A 24886-nucleotide genomic window follows, 5' to 3' on the forward strand; every position below is an offset into this window, starting at 1 on the left:
GGGGGCTGTGCAAGAAATTCTAGTTCCATGGTGCTCAGAATTTCGGTAGGTTGTGCAAGAAGGTCTGGTTCCTTCGTACCCAGGGGTTGCACAAGTGTACTCCTTTTTTCCTGAAAAGGAGGAAATGTCAGTCTGGGCTCAAGGAAAGGCTTTATCCCTTTTTCTTATGCTTCTTTATCCCTTACCATTTAATGGACTTGGCTTATACAGGTGACCAGAGACTAAGGGAACAGCTGATGTTGGACAACTGAGTTTAATCCAAGGTAAATTGTTATTCTTTCATCTCTGAAGTATTTTCTGGTTTTTTGGGGAATATTTGCTTGCTTTCTTTTGAAACTCCATAACAAAGATGCTTTTAGTATTTTGGTCTTTGGGCCTGGCTATTCCAAAGAATAATAATGGAATGGACCCAGAGTCTGGCCCCAAAGAGGTTATTCCACTCCATTTTGCTCCTTCTAAGATTTTGAATGATTTGAAGGAATGAAATACATCTCTCAGAGAGAAATTTGAAAGCTTTCACTTTGAGTATTTTCAATTTTATTGTTTAAGAGATCATCCTCTAAGTATTTAAAAGGTTCAAAAGAGTACACAGTGAATTCTCTTTCTCAGCTGCCCCCCCCATACCTGCCCTCACAAGCTTTTCCTTCTTAGAAGGCAACCAGTGTGCCTAGGTTCTTGAGTACTTCCAGGGGAATTCTGTACATCCATTAGTACATGAAGGACTTCATTTATCGCTGCACAGTATTACATAATTCCATAGTTTTAAGAATTAATCCTTATTAATGAACTTTCAGCTGGCTATGAATCTTTCGCTGTTATAAACAGTGGTGGGATAAATATCCTTGAATATATGTCATTTAGCCTATCAATGAGTTGGTTGGTAGAATGAATGCTAGTTTCTCAGGTGTTTATGTGTACTTTAAATTTTAATAGTTTTGCTGTGTTGGCTCTTGCATTATCCCTTTTTTAAACAATATTTTCTGATTTTATGTTTTATTTGGGGTATTTTGCTCATTGTTGAAAAATTAAAGGAAATTGTTAATATGCTTTTATAGGGTTTTTCAAGCTATGCGGTTGTTACCTGATTTTTATGTGTGGTAGAATCAATTTACTAAGCTCTGATCACCATTTTCCTTAACTCTTCATTGTAAAAAATTCAAACATGTACAAAAATAGACAAAACAGTAATGAATGTCTATGCACCACTTTGCTCAGCTTCAGTAATAACTGACTCATGACCGGTCTTGTTTAATTTGTATGTCTACCTACCTAGGATTATTTTGAAGCACATACCAGAAGCTGTATTGTTCCATCCATAAATGTGTGTATAAATGATAGTCTTTTAAAAACTTAATCAAATACCATTATTCTCCCTAAAAAAATAAGTAGTATTTCCCTAATATCAGATTTACAGTTGGAGTTTAGATTTCCCCACAAGGCAAATAACTTTGTTTTTAATTTCAAGATTTCTTTGAATCTGGGCCCAAATAAGATCCATGTGATCCATGTGTTGTGATTGGTTCATAAGTCTTTTAATAAAGTATTTTTAAAAATCTATAGTTTCTTTTTTTTTAATCTATAGTTTCTTATTCTTACTTATTTGAGAGAGAGAGAGAGAATTTGCATTTGGGTGGGGGGAGGGGCAGAGGGAGACAGAGAATCGGATCCCATGACCACCAGATCGTCACCGGAGCTGGAACCAAGCATCAGATGCCCAACCAATTGAGCCACCCAGGTGCCCTCATTCTTTTTTTTTCTTTTTTTAAGATTTTCTTTATTTGACAGGGAGAGAGCATGCAAGCTGGGGGAGCAACAGAGGGAGAGAGAGAAGCAGGCTCTCTGGTGAGTGGGGACCCTGATGTGGGGCTCCATTCCAGGACCCTGGCATCATGACCTGAGCCGAAGGCAGACACTTAACTGACTGAGCCACCCAGGCACCCCTGGGCACCCCTCATTCTTATTCTTTTTCTGTCTCTCCTTGGAACGTATTTGTTGAAGAAGCTGAGTGATTTGTCCAGTAAAGTTTCCCACAATATGTCATCATTAACATTTTTTTCTATATTTCTCTAGCTAGAGATTAGATGTAGAGGCTCGATCTGGTTCAGGTGGGTTCTCTCCATTTTCACCCCCCACCCTTTTTTTGGGCACAGTTACTACACTAATGCTAATGTATACTTCCATGAAGAGGCACATAGTGTCTGCTTGCCTCTTTTTGTGATATTTTCTATTATTATTTCATTGGATTGCTAAATAGTTATAGTCAAATTAATTATATTTTTATTATTTAACTGGAATAATTATATATAGTGAAAATTTTCTTTATGAACTGATTGGTTACCTTGAGGTTCAGATTCCTTAAGGGAGGCAGGACAGATTTTTTTTTCTCCTAAATTACCAATTTTTAAAATGAGGAAGTAATGAACCATAATGAAATGATGGTTTGCTAGTATTCTTTCCTGGGTACCAGTGATTGTTATTTTTTACTCTCATTAGAAAAGTGTGGATTTTTATATACTTATATGTTTTAGTCTATTGCAGTTGTTTTATTTATGTATACTTAAATTAGTATTGTGCCGTATTTACCATTTGGAGCCTATTCGGGTTGGCTCATAGGTTCTTTTGACTTGATCTTAGTCTTTGCTTTCTTGGTTTTCAGTAGATCTTCTCAGTCAGGAGTTGATAAAATTTCTGCAAAGGGTGATATAGTTAGTGTTTTAGGTTTATGGGACACACATTCTCAGTTGCAACTACTCAAGTTTGTTGTAGAGTGAAAGCAGCCATATATAATAATAAACAGAAGGATGCGGCTAAGTTCCAATAAAACTGTATTTCCAAAATCAGACAAGTGGCATACCAAATAGGAGCAGAGTTTAAAAGGTGAAATTCAATATCTGATTTAGTGAATGCTAAAAGAATTGATTTCATTTTGGGTGCCTGGATGGGTCAGTCAATTGACCAACTGCCTTGGGCTCAGGTCATGATCCTGGAGTCCTGGGACTGAGCCCTGTGTCAGGCTCTCAGCTCAGTGGGGAGTCTGCTTCTCCCTCTGACCCTCCCACCTGTTATGCTCTCACTCTTTAACTCTCTCTCAAATAAATAAAATCTTTTAAAAAAAGAAATAATTTCATTTTTAGAGAGTAGGTGGCAGCTGCAATTTTTAAGCAAATGCTGCCCACATACATACCTTCATAACACACACTTAATGGAAATCAAATTTCCTATAATACCCATGAAAGAGAGAAATGCTGTTATTTTGTTTCCAAGCAGTTGTCAGATTTCTAATAATATTTCTAGTCAGAACCTCACCTTTAATGTGGAAAGGGCTTTTATAGACTTGATAACTTATTCAGGATAAATAGATGGATAGATGGAATTTATTAGATTACATTTGAGAGAAAAAGAAAAACAGAAGGCTCACATGAATATGTGTTATTTTATTCTTACACATTTCTACCTTCTGTTTCTGAACTCATTGGCTGAATAATGCCCCAAATAGGACTTTTCCCATGGCAGGGATCCAGAGTACTTGAATTGTATTGAATTAAATTTAATTGAAATAAGATGTAAAGAAAGCCAAAAATCAAGCATTATTACCATGTTCTAGGTTCTTATTCATTTCCTGATTCAAGCCTCCTTCATATTAATGGAAACAGCATTTCAAGACTATATTCTAGGTACTAGGACTTTCATTGCTACTGGGTTGATCATTGTTTCTGTGGCTTTACAAAGCTAGTATATATGTATCTTTTAAAAGATTAAAAAAATAAATGTCACAACCCCAAAGAGCTTAGAGATATGAGTTCATGTAATGTGTTCTGGATAGGATCATGGAACAGAAAATGACAGTTCTTATTTTACATAATTTGGAAGAAATATTACGATTCTTTATTCCACACTTTATGAAGAACACTCAAAATAATAATATTCAGTGATTTGACTACTGAAAACAGTCTTCTGTTTTTGTTTGTTTTCTTTGTTTATTATATTATCTTCTCGTTCTTTAGGGTATATTCCACTGGGGATATGGAATCAAATTACTATATGCTAGAGTCATTTGGAATGGTTCCTCTTGAGATGTTATGTCACAAGTTGGAATCACAGATTTGCTTGTTTTACTTTTAATTTTTAGAGATCGCTCTTTTAAAATTTAATTTTTTCCTATAATTATATAAAGTAAATATGTGGCCCCAAAGTCAAATCTGCACCTCAAGGTTTAATTTTATCTCTTCCTTCACAGTTTATACTTTCTACCTATAAGTAGTCACTTTTTCTATCTTATGTTTATTCTGTCTTTTAAAATCTACTGTAAGAAAGCACATTAGTGTCCTTTAGATGTGTTTACACCATAAGCAACAAAATGAAAAGTAGATAAAAGGACTTCATCAAAATTAAAAATTTTGGTGCTTCAAACAGCACTTGTCAAGAAGGTCAAAGACAACCCACATACATTATGGGACAGAATTCTTGCAAATCATTTTTCTGATGAGGGACTTGTGCCCAGCATATATAAAGATATATTACAACCTAATAATAAAAAGTTAAGTGACTCAATTAAAAATGGCCTAAGTATCTGAATAACATTTCTCCAAAGAAGATAGATAAATTGCTATTAAACATATGACAAGATTATCAGCATCTTTAGGGATCAGGAAAATACAAATCAAAACCACAGTGCACTATCACTCACATCGACTAAAATGGCTACAATAGAAAAGACATTGTAACAAATGTTAAGAAGGATATGAAGAGAGGTGCCTGGGTGGCTCAGTCATTAGGCATCTGCCTTTGGCTCTGTTGGTGATCCCAGGGTCCTGGGATTGAGTCCCACGTCAGGCTCCCTGCTCAGTGGGAAGCCTGATTTCCTCTCTTCCACTCCCCTGGTTGTGTTCCCTCTCTTACTGTCTCTCTGCATCAAATAAATAAATAATATCTTAAAAACAAACAAACAAAACAAAGTGAAGAAGAATGTGAAGAGGGACCCCTAGGTGGCATAGTGGACTCTCGTTCAGATCATGATCTCAGGGTGGGGAGATCAAGCCCTGCGTTGGCTCCACCCTGAGCATGGAGCCTCTACCCCCTATTCCAACTCCCGCTTACATGCATGTGTTCTCTCTCTTAAAAGGAAAAAAAAAAGGTCAAGAAATTATAGAACCTTCATACAGAACTGGTGAGAATATAAAATATAAAGAGAATATAAATATAAAGAGAATATGATATGGTGTGGCTGCTTTGGAAAATAGTCTGGAGGAATGATGACTAATGGTTGCAGGCTTTCTTCTGGGATAATGAAAATGTTCTAAAACTGATTGTGGTAGTGGAGTCTGTGAATATACTAAAAACCATTGACTTGTACACTTAAAAATGTGAATTCTATGGTAAGTGAATTAAATCTCAACAAACTTTTTTTTTTTACTATTTTATTTTATTTAAAATTTTTTTTATTTTCAGCATAACATTATTCATTGTTTTTTCACCATACCCAGTGCTCCATGCAATCTGTGCCCTCTCTAATACCCACCACCTGGTTCCCCAATCTCCCACCCCCCACAGCTTCAAACCCCTCAGATTGTTTTTCAGAGTCCATAGTCTCTCATGGTTCACCTCCCCTTCCAATTTCCCCCAACTCCCTTCTCCTCTTTAACTCCCCTTGTCCTCCATGCTATTTGTTATGCTCCACAAATAAGTGAAACCATATGATAATTGACTCTCTCTGCTTGACTTATTTCACTCAGCATAATCTCTTCCAGTCCCATCCATGTTGCTACAAAAGTTGGGTATTCTTCCTTTCTGATGGAGGCATAATACTCCATAGTGTATATGGACCACATCTTCCTTATCTATTCGTCCGTTGAAGGGCATCTTGGTTCTTTCCACAGTTTGGCGACCGTGGCCATTGCTGCTATAAACATTGGGATACAGATGGTCCTTCTTTTCACTACATCTGTATCTTTGGGGTAAATATCCAGTAGTGTAATTGCAGGGTCATAGGGAAGCTCTATTTTTAATTTATTGAGGAAGCTAAACAACCTAGATGAAATGGATGCATTCCTGGAAAAATATAAACTCCCACAATTGAATCAGGAAGAAATCGACAATCTTAATAGACCGATATCTAGTAACGAGATTGAAGCAGATCAAAAACCTCCCAAAAATCAAGAGCCCAGGATCTGGTGGATCCCCTGGGGAATTCTACCAAACTTTCAAAGAAGAAATAACACCTATTCTCCTGAAGCTATTTCAAAAAATTGAAGCAGAAGGAAAACTTCCAGACTCTTTCTATGAAGCCAGAATTACCCTGATCCCCAAACCAGGCAAAGACCCTATCAAAACGGAGAATTTCAGACCAATATCATTGATGAATATGGATGCTAAGATTCTCAACAAGATCCTAGCAAACAGGATCCAACAGCACATTAAAAAGATTATCCACCATGACCAGGTGGGATTCATTCCGGGCTACAAGGATGGTTCAACATTCACAAATCAATCAGTGTGATAGAACAAATTAATATGAGAAGAGAGAACCACCACATGGTCCTCTCAATTGATGCAGAAAAAGCATTTGACAAAATCCAGCATCCATTCCTGATTAAAATGCTTCAAAGTATAGGGATAGAAGGAACATTCCTGAACTTCATCAAATCTATCGAAAGACCCACAGCAAATATCATCCTCAATGGGAAAAAGCTTGCAGCCTTCCTGTTGAGATCAGGAACACGACAAGGATGCTCACTCTCACCACTCTTGTTCAACATAGTATTAGAAGTCCTAGCAACAGCAATCAGACAACAAGGAGAAATAAAAGGTATCCAAATTGGCAACGAAGAAGTCAAACTCTCTTTGCAGATGACATGATTCTTTATATGGAAAACCCAAAAGACTCCACCCCCAAACTACTAGAACTCATACAGCAATTCAGTAACGTGGCAGGATACTATGTACAGAAATCAGTGGCTTTCTTATACACTAACAATGAAAACACAGAAAGGGAAATTAGAGAATTGATTCCATTTACTATAGCACCAAGAACCACAAGATACCTGGGAATAAACCTAACCAAAGAGGTAAAGGATCTGTACTCGAGGAACTACAGAACACTCATGAAAGAAATTGAAGAAGACACAAAAAGATGGAAGACCATTCCATGCTCTTGGATCGGAAGAATAAACATTGTTAAAATGTCTATACTGCCTAGAGCAATGTATACTTTTAATGCCATTCCGATCAAAATTCCACTGGTATTTTTCAAAGAGCTGGAGCAAATAATCCTAAAATTTGTATGGAACCAGAAGAGACCCCGAATTGCTAAGGAAATGTTGAAAACAAAAATAAAACTGGGGGCATCACATTACCTGATTTCAAGCTTTATTACAAAGCTGTGATCACCAAGACAGCATGGTACTGGCATAAAAACAGACACATAGACCAGTGGAACAGAGTAGAGAGCCCAAATATGGACCCTCAACTCTATGGTTCAATAATCTTCGACAAAACAGGAAAAAATATACAGTGGAAAAAAGACAGTTTCTTCAACAAATGGTGCTGGGAAAACTGGACAGCTATATGTAGAAGAATGAAACTGGACCATTCTCTTACACCATACACAAAGATAAACTCAAAATGGATAAAAGACCTCAGTGTGAGACAGGAATCCATCAGAATCCTAGAGGAGAACATAGGCAGTAATCTCTTCGATATCAGCCACAGCAGCTTCTTTCAAGATTTGTCTCCAAAGGCAAAGGAAACAAAAGCGAAAATAAACTTTTGGGACTTCATCAAACTCAAAAGCTTCTGCATAGCAAAGGAAACAGTCAAGAAAACAAAGAGGCAACCCACGGAATGGGAGAAGATAGTTGCAAATGACAGTACAGACAAAAGGTTGATATCCAGGATCTATAATGAACTCCTCAAACTCAACACACACAAAACAGACAATCATATCAAAAAATGTGCAGAAGATATGAACAGACACTTCTCCAATGAAGACATACAAATGGCTATCAGACACATGAAAAAATGTTCATCGTCACTAGCCCTCAGGGAGATTCAAATTAAAACCAACAAACTTGTTTTAAAAAAATGTATGCCTTTAAGTAAAAATCAGGAAAAAAGAGTGATGGCTCTACTTCTATTCAACATTTATTTCAGATTATAAGCACTGCACTAAAACTAGAGTAAAACCATTGGAAAGCAACAGAAAATTGATTAGCTGATAATATGATTGTCTACTGGGAAACGACAAAATGTGGAAGTATTCTAAAGCTATTAAGAAAAGAAAATCAACAAAATAATATAAATTTTTAAAAGTTCAGGGACACCTGGGTGGCTCAGTTAGCATTTGGGTCATGATCCTAGTGTCATTGGAACGAGCCCCATGCCCAGCTCTCTGCTTAGCGGGGAGCCTGCTTCTCCCTCTCTGTCTGCTGGTCTGCCTGTTTGTGCCCTTTATCTCTGTCAAGTAAGTAAGTAAAATCTTTAAAAAGGTAAAAAAAGAAAACCCAAAGTTCAACAACATTTATCTTTTGGAATGTTGCTAGCTTTGTTTTATTTTTTTCCTTTTTTTTAAAAAAAAAGATTTTATTTAGAGGGAGAGAGAGTGAACCTGAGTAGGGGAGGGTCAGAAGGAGAGGGAGAGATAATCTCAAGCTCGTGCTTAACACGGATCCTGATGCAGGGCTTAATTTCATGACCCTGAGATCATGATCTGAGCTGATATCAAGAGTCAGTTGCTTAACTGACTGAGCTACCCAGATGCCCTGCTAGCTTATCTTTGAAAGGAATTATGAGGAGTGGGACAACTGGATCACTGCTTAAATGCTTCTGTAATTTCCTGGTTATTGCTAAATTCCCTTCCTTTGAGGTTGTGCATTTACTCCATCAGTATTTTACTACTATTTTCCAATAGGTCATCCAACAGAATACACTGGCAAACTTTTGGGTATTTTCCAATGACTTTGGTCTCTCACTGTAATTTTAATTAACATTTCTGTTATAGTGAGCAAAGTTGAGCATCTCCTTATATTCTTTAGTGTATTTGCATTTGTTTTTCTTTTTTTTTTTATTTTTAAAGATTTTATTTATTTATTTATTTATTTGACAGAGAGAGATCACAAGTAGGCAGAGAGGCAAGTGGAGAGAGAGAGGAGGAAGCAGGCTCCCTGCTGAGCAGAGAGCCCGATGTGGGACTGGATCCCAGGACCCTGAGATCATGACCTGAGCCGAAGGCAGCGGCTTAACCCACTGAGCCACCCAGGCACCCTGCATTTGTTTTTCTATGAACTGTCCATTTATGTTGACCATTGTTCTATAGGAGTATTCCTTTTCTGCTTATAAAGCTATTTTATATGTTTTTAAAAAATCTTTTCTTTGTAATATGTTCCAAATGCCTTTTCCTAGATTGTCACTTTTCTATTGCTAATGGTGTTTTCCCAATTAAAATAATTTTTTGTACTTAAATATTATTCCCTTATTACCTATAAATTTGGTTATAGCTTGGTAAGTTTCTCTAACTCCTGAATTTTAGAAAAATCCAGGTGTCGTTACTTCTTAAATTATTTCAATTTTTACATTTCTTTTTTTTTAAAAGATTTTATTTACTTACATGAGAGAGAGACATAAAGAGATAGTGACAGAGAGCACGAGTGGGAAGGGGAGGGAGAAGCAAGGAGCCTGGATGCAGGGCTCGATCCCAGGACCCTGGGATCATGACCTGTGAGCTGAAGGCAGACACTTAACTTACTAAGCCACCCAAGTACCCCCTCTAATTTTATATTTCACAAGCAGCTTTATCTGGAGCTTAATCTGATATATTGTGAGGAGTAGTGCAGTTTTTCATTTTTCAAATGATTTGTTATTTCATCATCATCTTTTTCAAGGTCCATATATTCCCCACTGATGTAAGATGCCACCATATCAAATATGAAATTTCAAAGTATTTGGGTCAGTTTTTTTTTTTTTAAGATTTTATTTATTTATTTGACAGAGAGATCACAAGTAAGGCAGAGAGGCAGGCGGGGGCGGGTGGGGGGAGCAAGCTCCCTGATGAGCAGAGAGCCCGATGGAGGGCTCGATTCCAGGACCCTGAGATCATGACCTGAGCTGAAGGCAGAGACCTTAACCCACTGAGCCACCCAGACGCCCCATGGGTCAGTTTTTTTGTTTTTTTTTTTTTTAGATTTTATTTATTTATTTGTCAGAGAGAGAGCGAGCGAGAGCGAGCACAGGCAGACAGAGTGGAAGGCAGAGTCAGAGGGAGAAGCAGGCTTCCTGCGGAGCAAGGAGCCTGATGTGGGACTCAATCCCAGGACGCTGGGATCATGACCTGAGCTGAAGGCAGTGGCTTAACCAACTGAGCCACCCAGGCGTCCCTGGGTCAGTTTTTATATGTCACAATTTTCACTGGATTTTCTCTCTATAATTTTGAAAGAATTAAAAGAAATTAGGAGGGCTTATATTTTCCCAAATGGACCTTAAAAGCCGTATGAATCAACAAGGAAAACAATTAAAACTGCATATAACAGCCTATGCCTACAGCCTTATTTAGAGCTAGAGGTTACTATAAACTTCAGTTTTTATGTAAGTGGAGAAATATATATCCCAAACAGGCAGATCAACTCTGGTTTCTATCCTAGACTAAAGAGTTAGGGAGAGAAAAGCAAGGGATACATTGCAGTGTTGGGAAATGGATAAATTAATCCCATGAACATAGAGGTCCATCTTGAGTGGGAAAATGCTGACAACATGACTGATCCTATTAAACTGGAGCATTGCCTTTTGATTGAAAGGAAGATTCTTGAAAATGGTGAGTTGAAAGATGGCATTCTTAGGAAATGCCCACTCCTTGAGGAGAGGGAAGGCAACATAAAAAGAAAAGGCATGCCTTTAAGGATGATTGTGAAAGGGAAAAAGGAATCAAGTGTTGGAAACTAAATCCTTTTCAGAACCAAAAGAATGTCACAGATTCAGAAGTGACAGAATTTATGTAGCCAAGAGTTTGGCCTTGCCAAAGAGAGGTCTGGGTTTTTTACTACTTTTGGGAGGTAATCTCTGGGCCCTTGAAATGTGATACATTTGCTTGGAAGCCTTAGGTCACATATTATAATCTAACAATATGTTGTAGGGTGGGGACTGGCCACACCTGTATAGTGTTAGGGTAGTGGTTGGCCATGTGAGAAAGGACAACAGTGTTACAAAGCATGGGGGCTTTGGGTCACATGGTATCAATTGACCTGGACACAGATTAATAACATGGTCAATTAAGGAGCCATTCCCACAGCTAGAGCTCTCATAAAAACTCAAAAGTTGAGGCTCAGGTGACTTTGCATGGCTGGCAGTACTCTATGCATTTTATCACACATTGATGTCAGGAGAGAAGTACATCCTGACTTGATGAAAAAAGACTTGGAAGTTCCATATTTGGTATTTCTCCCAATGTGTTTCTTCTTTAGGTTGATTTTAATTTGTATCTTTTTTTCCTATAATAAACTGTAACTGTGAGCACAGTAGCTTCCAGTGAGTTCTGAGTACTAGTGAATTTTGAGCTTGAGAGTGGTTTTAAACTCTCAGTGTCAGTTGGCTTTAGTTGGTTTGGGGAGCTTATCATTTATGTCACGGTTGAGGGTAGTTTTCGGAGGAATTGTACTCTCTAACTTTGTAGTTAGTCAAAAACTCCTACAAAATCCTACTCCCAAAAAAGAGTCTGTTACTAAGAACATTGCACATCACAGTATCAAAGAAGAAAATGCCCTTGAACTGGGATTTCTACTAAGTTACCCCAAATCGCACATCCTTCTCTAATGACATTATATCCTGGTGCAGAAAAAAATCTAAGACTTAAAACAATTAACAGAAAATAGTAGGAAATATATATATAAGCAAAACAGTCAGACAACAAAAAGAAATAAAAGATATCCAAATCGGCAAAGAAAAAGTCAAATTTTCACCCTTTGCAGACAACATGATACTCTATGTAGAAAACCCAAAAAGACTCCAACAAAAAATTGCTAGAACTGATACAGGAGTTCGGCAGAGTTGCAGGATATAAAATCAACACACAGAAGTCTGCTACATTTTGATACACTAACAGTGGAGCAGCAGAAAGAGAAATCAAGGAATTGATCCCGTTTACAATTGCACCAAAAATAATAAGAAACCAAGAAATAAGCCCAACCAAGGAGGTAAAAGATCTGTACTCTGAAAGCTGTTTGCAGGATATAAAATCAACACACAGAAGTCTGCTACATTTTGATACACTAACAGTGGAGCAGCAGAAAGAGAAATCAAGGAATTGATCCCGTTTACAATTGCACCAAAAATAATAAGATACCAAGAAATAAGCCCAACCAAGGAGGTAAAAGATCTGTACTCTGAAAGCTGTAGAACACTTATGAAGGAAATTGAGGGAGACATAAAGAGATGGAAAAATGTTCCATGCTCATGGATTGGAAGAACGAATATTGTTAGAATGTCTATTCTACCCAAAGCAATCTACACATTTAATATATTCCCTATCAAAATATCATCAGCATTTCTCACAGAGCTGGAACAAACAATCCTAAAATTTGTATGGAATCAGAAAAGACCCCAAATAGCCAAAGTAATGCTGAAAAGGAGAACCAGATCTGGAGGCATCACAATTCTGGGCTTCAAGCTGTATTACAAAGCTGTAATCATCAAGGTGGCATGGTACTGGCACAAAAACAGACACATGGGACCAGTGGAACAGAATAGAGAACTCAGAGATGGACCCTCAAGTCTATGGCCAGCTAATTTTTGACAAAGCAGGAGAGAATATCCAATGGGAAAAAGTCCCTTCAACAAATGGTGTTGGGAAAATGGGACAGCCACATGCATAAGAATGAAACCGGACCACTTTCTCGCACCACACACGAAGATTAATTCAAAATGGATGAAAGATGTAAATGTGAGACAAGAATCCATCAAAATCCTAGAGCAGAACACAGTAACCCTTTGGACATTGGCTCTAGCAATTTCTTACTAGATAGGTCTCCTGAGTCAAAGGAAACAAAAGCATAAATGAACTGTTGGGACTTCATCAAAATAAAACTTCTGCACAGCAAAGGAAACAATCAACAAAGTAAAAGGCAGCTTATGGAGCAGGAGAAGATATTTGCAAATGACATATCTAGGGTTAGTATCCAAAATCTTTGAAGAACTTAACCAAACTCAACACCCAAAAAACAAATAATCCAGTTAAGAAATGGGGAGAAGACATGAATAGACCACTTTTTCAAGGAAGACACCCAGATGGCTAATAGACACATGAAAAGATGTTCAGCATCACTCATCATCAGGGAAATACAAATCAAAACTACAATGAGATATCGCCTCACACCAGTTGGAATGGCTATACTTGACAATGCAAGAAACAACAGGTGTTGGGCAAGGATGAGAAAAAAGGGGAACCCTCTTATACTGTTGGTGGGTGCAAACTGGTGTAACCACTCTGGAAAACAGTATTGAGATTCTTCAAAAAGTTAAAGATAGAGCTACTCTATGACCCAGCAATTGCACTACTACGTATTTACCCAAAGGATACAAAAATGCTGGGGTGCCTGGGTGGCTCAGTGGGTTAAAGCCTCTGCTTTTGGCTCAGGTCGTGATCCCAGGGATCCTGAGATCCAGCCCCACATTGGGCTCTTGGCTCGATGGGAATCCTGCTTCCTCCTCTCTCTCTGTCTGCCTCTCTGCCTACTTGTGATCTCTGTCTGTCAAATAAATAAATAAAATCTTTAAAAAAAAAACCTACAAAAATACTGATCCAAAGAAAGGGATACACGCATCTGATGTTTATTGCAGCATTATCAACAGCACCCAAATTATGGAAAGGACCAAAATGTCCATTGATTGATGAATGGATAAAGAAGATGTGGTATATATATCCAGTGGAATATTTCTCATTCATAAAAATGAATGAAATCTTGCCATTTGCAATGACACCGGTGGAGCTGATAGTATTAGGCTAATTGAAGTAAGTCAGTCAGAGAAAGACAATACCATATGATTTCACTCATATGGAATTTAAGAAACAAAATAGATGAACATAGGAGAAAAAGTGGAAAAGGGGGCTAACTGGAAAACAGATCGTTCACTATAGAGAACAAACTGATGGTTACTGGAGGGAAGATAGGTGGGAGGATGGGTTAAATGAGTGATGGGTATTGAGGGCATTTGTTGTGATGAACACTGGGTTTTTTATGTAAGTTACAAAATATGAAATTCTATACCTGAAACTAATATTATACTATATGTTAATTAACTGGAATTTAAATAAAAACTTGAAGGAAAAAAAAAAGCTAAAACCTTGGAAACAAAGATCTCCATTACCTAGGTTAGATAATGGTTTCTTTTATATGACACCAAAAGCACAAGCAACCAAAGGAACAAAAATTATATAAATCGGATTTTAGCAAATTTAAAAACTTTTGAGCTTCAGAAGACACGATGAAATAAGTGAGATTACCATCCACAAAATGGGACCAAAATGTGCATGCAGATTATATGTTCAATTAAGGAAGTGTATTTTAGGATATAGGATTTAGTGTAACTTAGGATATATGAGGAATTATTACAAAGCAACAATTAAAAAGACAACCAGATTTTCAAAATGAGTACTTTGAAAACATATTTTTCCAAAGAAGGGATAGAAATGGTTAATTTCATCAGGGAAATGCAAATCAAAATCACAGTGATATACCACTTCAAATTTACAAGAAAGACTATAACCCCAAAAGGTGGTGAGAATGTGGGAAAATTGGAACTTTGACAGATTTTTGCTGGAATTGTAAGATGATGCAGGTGTTTTGGAACAGAATTGGGAAGTTCCTGAAAATGTTAAACATAGAGTTACCATATGATGCCACAAATCCATTTCTAGGTATATCTAAGAGAAATGAAATATATGTCGACACAAAAACACATAACTAAATGTTCTCAATAGCATTACTTATAGTAACAAAAGATGTAAACAGTGCAGATGTGCATCAACTGATGAATGGGAGGAAAAGATCCATACACTGGAATGTTATTTGGCAATATGTAGGCATGAAGTTCTGATGCTTGCTGAAACATAGATGAACCTTGAAACATTATTGTATGTGAAAGAAGCCAGTCACAAAAGACACATACTGTATAGTTTCATTTATACAAAATGTGTAGAATAGGCAAATCTATAGATGCCAAGAGTAGATTAGATTAGTAGATTGTGGTTTGCAGGATCTGGGGAAATGAGAATGGAAGTAATAGCTAATGCTTATGGGCTTTATTTTTGGATAATGAAAGTATTCTAAAATTAGATAGTGGTGATGGTGGCACATTTCTGTGAATATATTAAAAACCATTCACTTTTATTTTTAAGAGTATGAATTTATGAAATGTGAATTTTAGGTTAGTAAGTTGTTAGAAAAAGAAATGAAGATGCTAGAGCTGGTGGGGGTAGAGAATGGTGGTGGTGGTGGTGGTGGTAGTTAAATTCATAGACCTGTTTGCTAATCAATTAAATGTTAATGTGATTAAGGCATTGAGCACATGATATGCTTGGTGGAAATTATTTCTTGTATAGCTACTTTCTTTTTTTTTTAAGATTTTATTTATTTGAGAGAGAGACAGTGAGAAAGAGCATGAGCGAGAAGGTCAGAGAGCGAAGCAGACTCCCCATGGAGTTGGGAGCCTGATGTGGGACTCGATTCCGGGACTGTGGGATCATGACCTGAGCCGAAGGCAGTCGTCCAACCAACTGAGCTACCCAGGTGTCCCTTATAGCCACTTTCTTAAACCATCTTTAGCTGGACATTTAGAGACAGAATGATGTTAAACGGAGTTCCAAAATTTAGCTAAGGCCATGATTCAGTGCAATAAGCAGTTGTTTTCTGTTAGAAAGTGCTTTGGACTTGTTCCTTTGTTACTGGGTAAGTGTAATGAGATTTTATGTGGCCTAAATGAAGCCTGTGTTTTGCATTCACCATGCTTTCTTGCATTGGAATGTGAGAAGGAGCCAGGAAAGCACCTGAGCTATATAGTATGTTGAGACTGGGAGAAAGAGGCAGATCTTAGTAATTAGAAAGTGTTTTTCCTAGGAATTGGCCTATATAGATACAAATGATTTCAAAGCCTGAGGGCCCCATCAGTGTCCTTTAGGTGGGTACTACTTGGGTGAATTTGGATCAGGGTCCCCTAGGTTATAAAAGATGAACTGCTAAGGCCAGGTCAGGAAATCCTAACAACATCATGGGGATTGGGTACTGGTTTAGCTTAAATTAATTCTTCTACATTTCTGTTTTCTGGAATTGGGGAAGGGGTGATGATCGTTTAGGCTTCTGCAGATCTCAGTATATTTTGGGGTGTGGAAGGGTCCAGGCATCATGAGAAGAGGTGATACTTAACTGAGTCGCTTAGAAGTAGGCCTCTTTTCATGGTTTCCTTTTTCTCCCTGTCTTCTCAGGACTGCACTTCTCCGTGAGGAGAAGCCAGAGGAGGACTCATAAATTGCAGTTCTAAGACATGCCTTGTGTAAGTTCATGTTTCCTCTTCCCCTTTATATCAGACAGTCATTGTTTTCTAGGATATGAATGGTCAGTGTTCTTATTTACAGACTTTCTGCTTCACCACGTGTTTCTTCTCCCGCTCACTCTTATTCTAGTGAATGATGGGAATGAGTTCCAGGTCTTTCTTAACTGCCCTTCTCTTCTCTAACAGTGTTTTAGGGATCCATTTGCAAATCATGAAATGTATTTGAGGAAAGTGTAGAACCTCTCCTGTCACAATGTGGTTTGATGAGATGGTACTACACAGAGGGAGAAGGAGAAATAGGCTTTCTCCTGAGTAGGGAGTGTGACATGGGGCTCAATCCCAGGACCCCAGGATCATGACCTGAGCTGAAGGCAGATGTTTAACTGACTGAGCCACCCAGGCACCCACTTCTTTAAAAGGACGGGGAGGAAGGAACTTTCAGTTTATTTGAGGATTTGCATGTGTTTTATGCTAACACACATTATTTCATTTAATCACAAAACTATATTTACCTGGCTTTTGTTCATTCCCTTTGCTGTTCCCAAGAGGCTATGTGATAGAGTAATAGGAATGTTTAAGAATAGTTTAGGTGCTCTGTATTTCCCACTCACTTCCCTTCTTTTACCTACCCACATTGCAAGCTTCTGTCTTCAACATATTTTTCACTGTTTTGGACCCTGTATGTAATACTTTTCTCCTCCTCTTATTACTGTGTGTTGTGTATGTGTTGTGTGTTCATTACTTTTAAATAATATTTCTTTATTTTGCCATTAACACCTGGACTTGTCATTTCAGAGATTGGTGTTGTTCAAAGATGTGGCCGTAGACTTTTCCCAGGAGGAGTGGGAGTGCCTGGACTTGGAACAAAAGGACTTGTACAGAGATGTGATGTTAGAAAACTATAGCAACCTGGTCTCACTGGGTGAGTTTGGTCCCAATAATTCGACTTCAGTCTTTGTGAAATTTAGGAACTATTTCAAGTACCTAGCTGAATTTCACCCAAGTTATTTGTGGCTTATAGACTTTAAAGTGGACAGCTCCATTGAGTACCTTTATCTTCTCTATTCTTCAGATATCCTTCCTCTGAATTTTTAAAAAAAGATTACATATTCATGGGATGCCTGGGGGCGCTCAATGGGTTAAAGCTTCTGCCTTCAGTTCGGGTCATGATCCCTGGGTCCTGGGATCGAGCCCCAGATTGGGCTCTCTGCTCAGCGGGGAGCCTGCTTCCTACTCTCTGCCTGTCTCTCAGCCTACTTGTGATCGCTGTCAAATAAATAAATAAATAAATCTTAAAAAAAAAAAAAAAAGATGACGTGTTTATTTATTTGAGCGTGAGAGAGTGACAGAGAGAGCATGTGAACGCACAAGGTGAGGGGAGGGGCAGAGGGAGAGGAAGAAGCACACTCTTTACTAAGTAAGGAGCCCAGTGCCCGGCTTGATCCCAGGACCCTGAAATCGTGACCTCAGCTAAAGGCCAGTGCTTAACCCACTGAGCCACCAAGGTGCCCCATTCTCTGAATCTTTCTGTAATTGACCTTCTTACTTCTTGAAAAATGGACTCGATTTTAATTCTGGGAAAGCAGGGTATAATTATATCTTTTTCCATTCTTATAAGCAGGATTTTCCATTTCTAAAGCAGATGTGCTTTCCTTATTGAAGCAAGGGAAAGAGCCCTGGAAGGTTGTGCAGGATGTGTCAAGAAATCAGAGTTCAGGTGAGTAAGAGATGATTAAACAAGGGGAGGCCATTGTGGAGAACAGTCAAATCACTTAATTTGTTGGCTACAGTTTTGAGATAGTAGCTGAGAAGTTCTCCTCAAAGACCAGAACAAGACCTGTGGAGTAGAAGCTTAAAGGAATACTGGAAGACAAAATAACTTTAGCATCAGTTACCAAAGGAAACTCCTTCTTTACCCCATTTACCACTTCCTTCTTTTTCTTTCACATTCCCTTATATTTTCAAATAGGGAATAGTCCTCCTTCTCCAGTGATAACAATTTTACTTATATTTTTGATCCAGTGAGTGAGGGATAATAAAAGTTGAAAATGAAGGCCGCCTGGGTGGCTCAGTTAGTTGGGCCACTGCCTTCAGCTCTGGTCATGATCTCAGAGTACCGGTATCAAGGCCTGCACTGGGCTCCCAATTCGTGGGAAGTTGGCTTCTCCCTCTGACCTTCTCTCTGCACATGCTCTCTCTCACTCACTCTCTCTTTCAAACAAATAAAATCTTTTAAAAAAAAAAGTTGAAAATGAAGAGGTGGGGCTAGGTCATGTAGGGACATGTATGCCGTGACAAAAGAATTAGGATTACATTGAAACTACAGTAGCGATTGGCTGATTTCAAGCAGGAGAGTGATGTGGTTAAACTTGTTATTTTCAAAGACAACTCTGGATACTGTATAGAAAATAAAATGGGAACGAGAGTGAAACAGAAAGACCTACCTTAGATATCTCTCCCCTTTCTCATTAGACTCCAGCCACAGGAGCCTTCATTTATTATCTCAGATACATCTAGAATCTATATATCCAGTACATGTGCTCCACCCTCTTACATCACTCACTCTGTCTGGAATGCCCTACTCATTTGACTAACTGCTCTGCTTCTTTGGGTTTCAGCCTGTATATCTCATTGCATCCTGAGAAATCTTTCCTGATCTCATTCTCAGTAATGATCTTTTAGGTTTTCTTACAGTAATTTCTGAGCTATAATCGAATAATAGTAATCCTTGTAAGACCATTCCTCTTTGGCCGCAACACCTGTAAAGGAGATCTGCAGAAATCAGTGTGCCTCTGATTTAAGTGAGCCTTCAAAATCCCATGTGCTCTTGGTAAAATATGTCTTCCGTATTAAAAAAAAAAATTGTGCTTGATGTTATACTTTCCATTCCATTACTCTGCTCTCCTTGATAGCCATGAATAAGCTATACTTCTTCACCTCCCATTCTTCCTTGCCTCTTTCATCTACAGGTATAGCCATTGCTGGATGTCTTTTCTCGTCCTCGCTAGACAGTTTTATAACACGCCCAAGAAATTATTATTTTTTTTTACAAATATTGTAATTTTTTATTTTAAAAAATTAGATTGTAATACATTTCATACTTTAGATATAGAAGAATCCCTTTGATCTCTAGTTGATGCCAGACTCATTTAATAAATTTGGTATCTCTTAGTCTAATTTTTTAAAAAAGATTTTTAAGATTTTAAGATTTTTAAAAAATATTTTTATTATTTATGTATTTGTCAGAGAGAGAGAGAGCACAAGTAGTCAAAGTGGAAGGCAGAGAGAAGCATGTTCCCGACTAAGCAAGGAGCCCGATATGGGACTTGATCCCAGGACCTTGGGATCATGACCTGAGACAAATTAAGCAGTGGCTTAACCAACTGAACCATCCGGACATCCCAACTTAATCTAGTTTTTTATATGGATTGCCATCTCTTTACTTCTTGTTCTGCCACACTGGGCCAACTCAAACTTCTTCAGTTGAAAGGAGAATACAAACATCAGGTTCCAAATTTGCTCTGGCTCCTTTCAGGGAGCTTTAGGGGAAGCCAGTGTTCTTATTTACAGAATTTTCATTTAGTCAGTATTGCTAACATTTAAAAAACCAGCCACATAAATTTTAAAAATCTATTTGAATAGTGAAATACACAGGGAAGTGTGTAAAACATGTGTATAGTTCAATGGATAACCACCCATTACAAGAAAGAGAACATTGCCAGGACTCCAGAAATACCCTATGAATATATATATATGACCTATGTATTCATTTCAAAAAGTATTGTTTAATTTTGTCTGTTTTTTAGAATTTTGGTGAGTGACATCATATTGTACATATTCTTTTGTGTAGTGCTCCTTTCATTCATTGTTATATTTGTGAGAGCTGCATTCATAGCTCCAGTTCATTTATTTTTGTAAGAATTCCATTGTTTGAATAGACCAAAATTAACTCTTGGTTATTAACTTTCAGTATATTCTTGATTAAAATTTGGGTCATTTTTAATTTGGCTATTAGGGTAATGTGACACATGTCACTTGACATATTTACTCTTATACCTGAGTGTGAGGTTCTCTGGGATATCTATCTGAGAATAAAAGTGCCAGGTCAGGGGCGCCTGGGTGGCTCAGTGGGTTAAGCCGCTGCCTTCGGCTCAGGTCATGATCTCAGGGTCCTGGGATCGAGTCCCGCATCCGGCTCTCTGCTCAGCAGGGAGCCTGCTTCCTCCTCTCTCTCTGTCTGCCTCTCTGCCTGCTTGTCATCTCTCTCTGTCAAATAAATAAATAAAATCTTTAAAAAAAAATAAAAAAATAAAAGTGCCAGGTCAGAAGATATGGATATTCTTGATTTTACTAGATAATGCCAAGCTATGTTCCAAAGTAATTGTACCTGTGTACACGCCTATCAATAGTATATGAGAATTTGGTTGCACCACATCCTTGAGTGCAGATTTAAAAATTTTTGCGACTCTAGTGGGTTTGTATCCGTCATTGAAATTCTGTTTCCATCTCTTTGATTACTAATGAGTGTGTGTGTGTGTGTGTGTGTTTGTGTGTGTATGTGTATTGTGTATGTATATATACATATACGTGCACCATTTAGAACTTTTCTTTTATAGATTCCTGTTCATGTCTTTGGCTTATTTTTCTATTGGTTTGTTAATTTTTCTCTTCTGGTTAGATGGGTTTTTTGGTATACTGTAGTTACTATATTTGTGTTTTAGGTGTCTTTTGCTGTGTGGCTTGGCTTTTCACTCTTTTTCTAGAACTTTAGATGAATAAAAGCTCCTAGTTTTAAAGTAGTAGAATTGTTAATCTTTTACTTTATGATGGGTATTTTTTGTGAGCTATTACAAAATATCCTTCTGGGAGCATCTGGGTGGCTCAATTGGTTGAGCATCTGACTTTTGATTTCAGCTCAGGTCAGGATTTCAGGGTCATGAGATTGAGCCCTGTGCCTGGCTTCATGCTGAGCATGGAACCTGCTTAAGATTCTGTCTCTTTCCCATAGCCCAGCTAGCCCTCTCTCTCTCACAAAAAAAAAAACACAAACTCCTCTGTACCTTTCATTCATGAATATATTCTTCTATACAAGTATTTTTAAAAAGATTTTTAGTGTTGCCTTCCACATTGAGGTTTTTATCCTACCGATACTTGATTTCTCTCATGATCTTCAAATAGGGGTCCAGTTTCTTATAGTTGTTTTCACAAGATTAATTGTAAAGTTTATTTTCTCCCTTACTAAATTGCTGCTTTTATGAAATACAATTTTCTTTTTTTATATGTGGGCATATTTTTGTACTTTCTATATTTAAACTTTGTGATAATACCACATTATTTTAATTATACTTGTTTTTTTTTTTAAGATTTTTTATTTATTTATTTGACAGAGAGAGATCACAAGTAGATGGAGAGGCAGGTAGAGAGAGAGAGAGAGGGAAGCAGGCTCCCTGCTGAGCAGAGAGCCCAATGCGGGACTCGATCCCAGGACCCTGAGATCATGACCTGAGCCGAAGGCAGCGGCTTAACCCACTGAACCACCCAGGCGCCCAATTATACTTGCTTTTAATGCATCTTGCTACCTAGTGGAGAAAATATTTTCATCTTCTCTTTAAGAATGGCATGACTATTCATGGTCTTATGTCTTTCTAATTAGCTTGACAGCCCTCTCTTCTCAGATAGGTTGGAATTTTTATTAAGATTGCATTGAATTTATAGATCATTTGGGGAGAAAACTGACATGTTTACAGTGTTGAGTTTTCTCATTATGTTTCCTAATAATGTCTTGATCACAGAGTTGTAGATAAAGTAGAAGTGGCCATTGTTGCACCTCCCCAGTTCCTGCAAGTCCCTCCCCTTCTGGCTAAAGTGACTTGCAGTGGATTTAAAGGGCTGGCATTCCTTTTCTCAACATGTTCATTTTTCTTTTTTCCCATTCAGGAGCCAGATGTTAAAGACTAGGACATTCAAAAACAACTACATATATAGGAAAGTTAGAAAGTGACCATGCATACTCAGGGAAAGGCTCAAAAAAGACCTGAGAAGACCTGAAGTTTATATCCAAGGGTGGTCCTCAGCTCAGAAGCCTACAATGATCAAAACAACAAAAACAGTAACAAAAATTAGCAAACCCTGAGGAAGGGGAGAGACTCTGATTTCTAGAGTTAACACATTATTATTAGAATTATATAAAATGTCCAGTGTTCTAGCAAAAAATCATAAGTTATAAGAAATAAGGAAAATATGGCCCATGAAAGGAAAAAAATTAAACCAACAGAAACTGTTCCTTAAAAAGACCTGATGATATATATGCTAGACATAGAGATTAAAACAACAGTCTTAGAGATAGCCAACTAAAGGAGTGTATGAAGAAAGTTACTAAAACTATACATGAACAGAATGGAAATATCAATAAAGCAATAGAAAACCTAAGAAGATGCCAAAAAGAAATTCTGGAGCTAAAAAGTACAAAAATCTAAATGAAAAATTCACTTGAGGGATTCAATGAGGGGTTTGAGCCAGCAGAAACAATCAGCGAACTTGAAGATAGGCTAGGAAATTATATAGTCTGAGGATTGAAAGAAGAAAGGTTCAAGAGAAGTAAATAGAGCTTAAGGGATCTTTGGGACATTATGAAGGAGCCAAACATATGCATTGTGGGAGTCCCAGAAAAAGAGACAATATTTGAAGAAACAATAGCTGAAAAACTTTCCAAATTTTATGAAAGGCCAACATACAAGAAGCTCAACAAACTTAAAGTAGGGAGAATTCAGAGACCCACATCAAGACACATTCTAATCAAACACATTCTAATTCAAATGTCAATTCTAAAACACATTCTAATTCAAATGTCAAAGATGAAGAATCTTGAAAGCAATAAGAGAGTAGCAACTAATTACACACCAGTGATCCTCAATGAGATGACGAGATCTCATCAGAAACATTAGATATCAGAAGGTAGTGGGATTATATATTTAGAATGCCAAAAGACAAGAAACTGTCAACCAAGAATTCTATATCCAGGAAAAGTGTGCTTCAAAAGTGAGGAAAAATTAAGTCATTTTCAGATAAAAGCTGAGGGCATTTGTGACCACTATACCTGATCTGCAAGAACTGTTTATGGAAGGACACTTGACAATAGCTAGAAGCCATATAGAGAAATAAAGAACAAAGGTAAATATATGGGCAATTATAAAAGCTTTTATTGTAACAGTTGTTTGTAACTACTTTTTGTCTTCTGTATGATTTAAAAGACCAACACAATTAGTGAAAGCAACCCACAGTTATTAGTCTAAAAGCTAGTATTTATTCTAACTTGGTTTGTAGCTCCAAATCACGTTTTCTGCGTACTTTAAATGACTAATGCATTCAGAGGCAGTTTGTTTTTTAGCACAAATGTATGAAGATGTGATTTTGTGACATTGACAATCACAGGGGCGAGGACTGAGATGTAAAGGAGTAAAGTATTTGTATATCACTGAAATTAAGCTGGCATAAATTTAAATTAGTGTTACAACTTTAAAGCATATATTTATAATTTTATAACTTTAGTGTTAGTAAATGTAACACCCCCACCAGTAATAACAAGAAAATAGCTGTACATAAAAATATATACTGTCAACCCTTGAGCAAACTGTTTAAACTGTGCAGATCCATTTATACATGGATTTTTTACAGTACAGTACTATAAATATATTTTCTCTCCCTTATGGTTTTCTTAATACATTTTTTTTCTCTAGCTTGCTTTATTGTAAAAATAGAGTATATAGTATAATATGAAATTATGTGTTAATTAGCTGTTTATGTTATCCTTGAGCTTTTGGTTAATGGTAGGCTGTTAAGTTTTGGGGTTGTCAAGAATAATATGCATATTTTTGACTGCATGGTACCCTTTAACTCCTTTATTGTTCAAGGGTCAACTGTACATAAAAGGATATGAGAAAGGAATTTAAACATTGTTCTACAAAAATCAACTAAAAGAAGTGAAAATAACGAAAAGAAGACAGTAGTAATGCAGGAAAGGAGAGACAAACTTGACTTCCTATAAACTATGGTAATCAAATGGTATCATAGTATTGGTGAAAGAATAAATATGTCCAGGGAACTGAATAGAAACCCTAGAAATGGACCTACACAAATATACTCAGGTGATCCTTGAAAATGAGCAAAGGTAATCCAATGGAGAAATGATAGTCTTTTTCATAAATGTTGCTGGAACAACTGAACATACACACATTAAAAAAAAAATCTAGATATGATGTTACAGCTTTCACAGAAATGAACTCAAAATAGATCATAGTCCTTAATGTAAAAATGCAAAATTATAAAACTTTTAGAAGATAACAGAGGGAAAAATCTAGGT

The 24886-nt window shown here is 37.3% G+C and overlaps 1 protein-coding gene and 1 long non-coding RNA gene across 8 annotated transcripts in view; both read left to right on the top strand.

Moving 5' to 3' along the window:
* The window catches only part of LOC309852414 (uncharacterized protein), a 42049-nt gene that overhangs the window by 978 nt on the left and 16185 nt on the right, over positions 1 to 24886 (top strand). For 3 of the 7 annotated variants that reach the window (XM_082708998.1, XM_082708996.1, XM_082708997.1), the window contains exons 2-4: positions 16460 to 16527; positions 17323 to 17449; positions 18146 to 18244. In XM_082708998.1, the coding sequence (XP_082565124.1) occupies positions 16519 to 16527; positions 17323 to 17449; positions 18146 to 18244 (235 nt within the window). In that variant the 5' untranslated portion in view covers positions 16460 to 16518. Of the gene's footprint in view, positions 1 to 210; positions 264 to 16459; positions 16528 to 17322; positions 17450 to 18145; positions 18245 to 24886 lie in introns of all 7 variants that reach the window. The other 4 variants (XM_082708999.1, XM_082709001.1, XM_082709000.1 and 1 more) reach the window with 4 other exon arrangements.
* Positions 18261 to 21576, top strand: LOC309852438. Its single transcript, XR_014305211.1, has 2 exons — positions 18261 to 20631; positions 20849 to 21576. It is a non-coding gene; the product is annotated as an uncharacterized lncRNA (long non-coding RNA).

The sequence above is a fragment of the Mustela nivalis genome (assembly GCF_964662115.1).
Source record: "Mustela nivalis genome assembly, chromosome: 18".
In the NCBI taxonomy this organism is placed as follows: Eukaryota; Metazoa; Chordata; class Mammalia; order Carnivora; family Mustelidae; genus Mustela; species Mustela nivalis.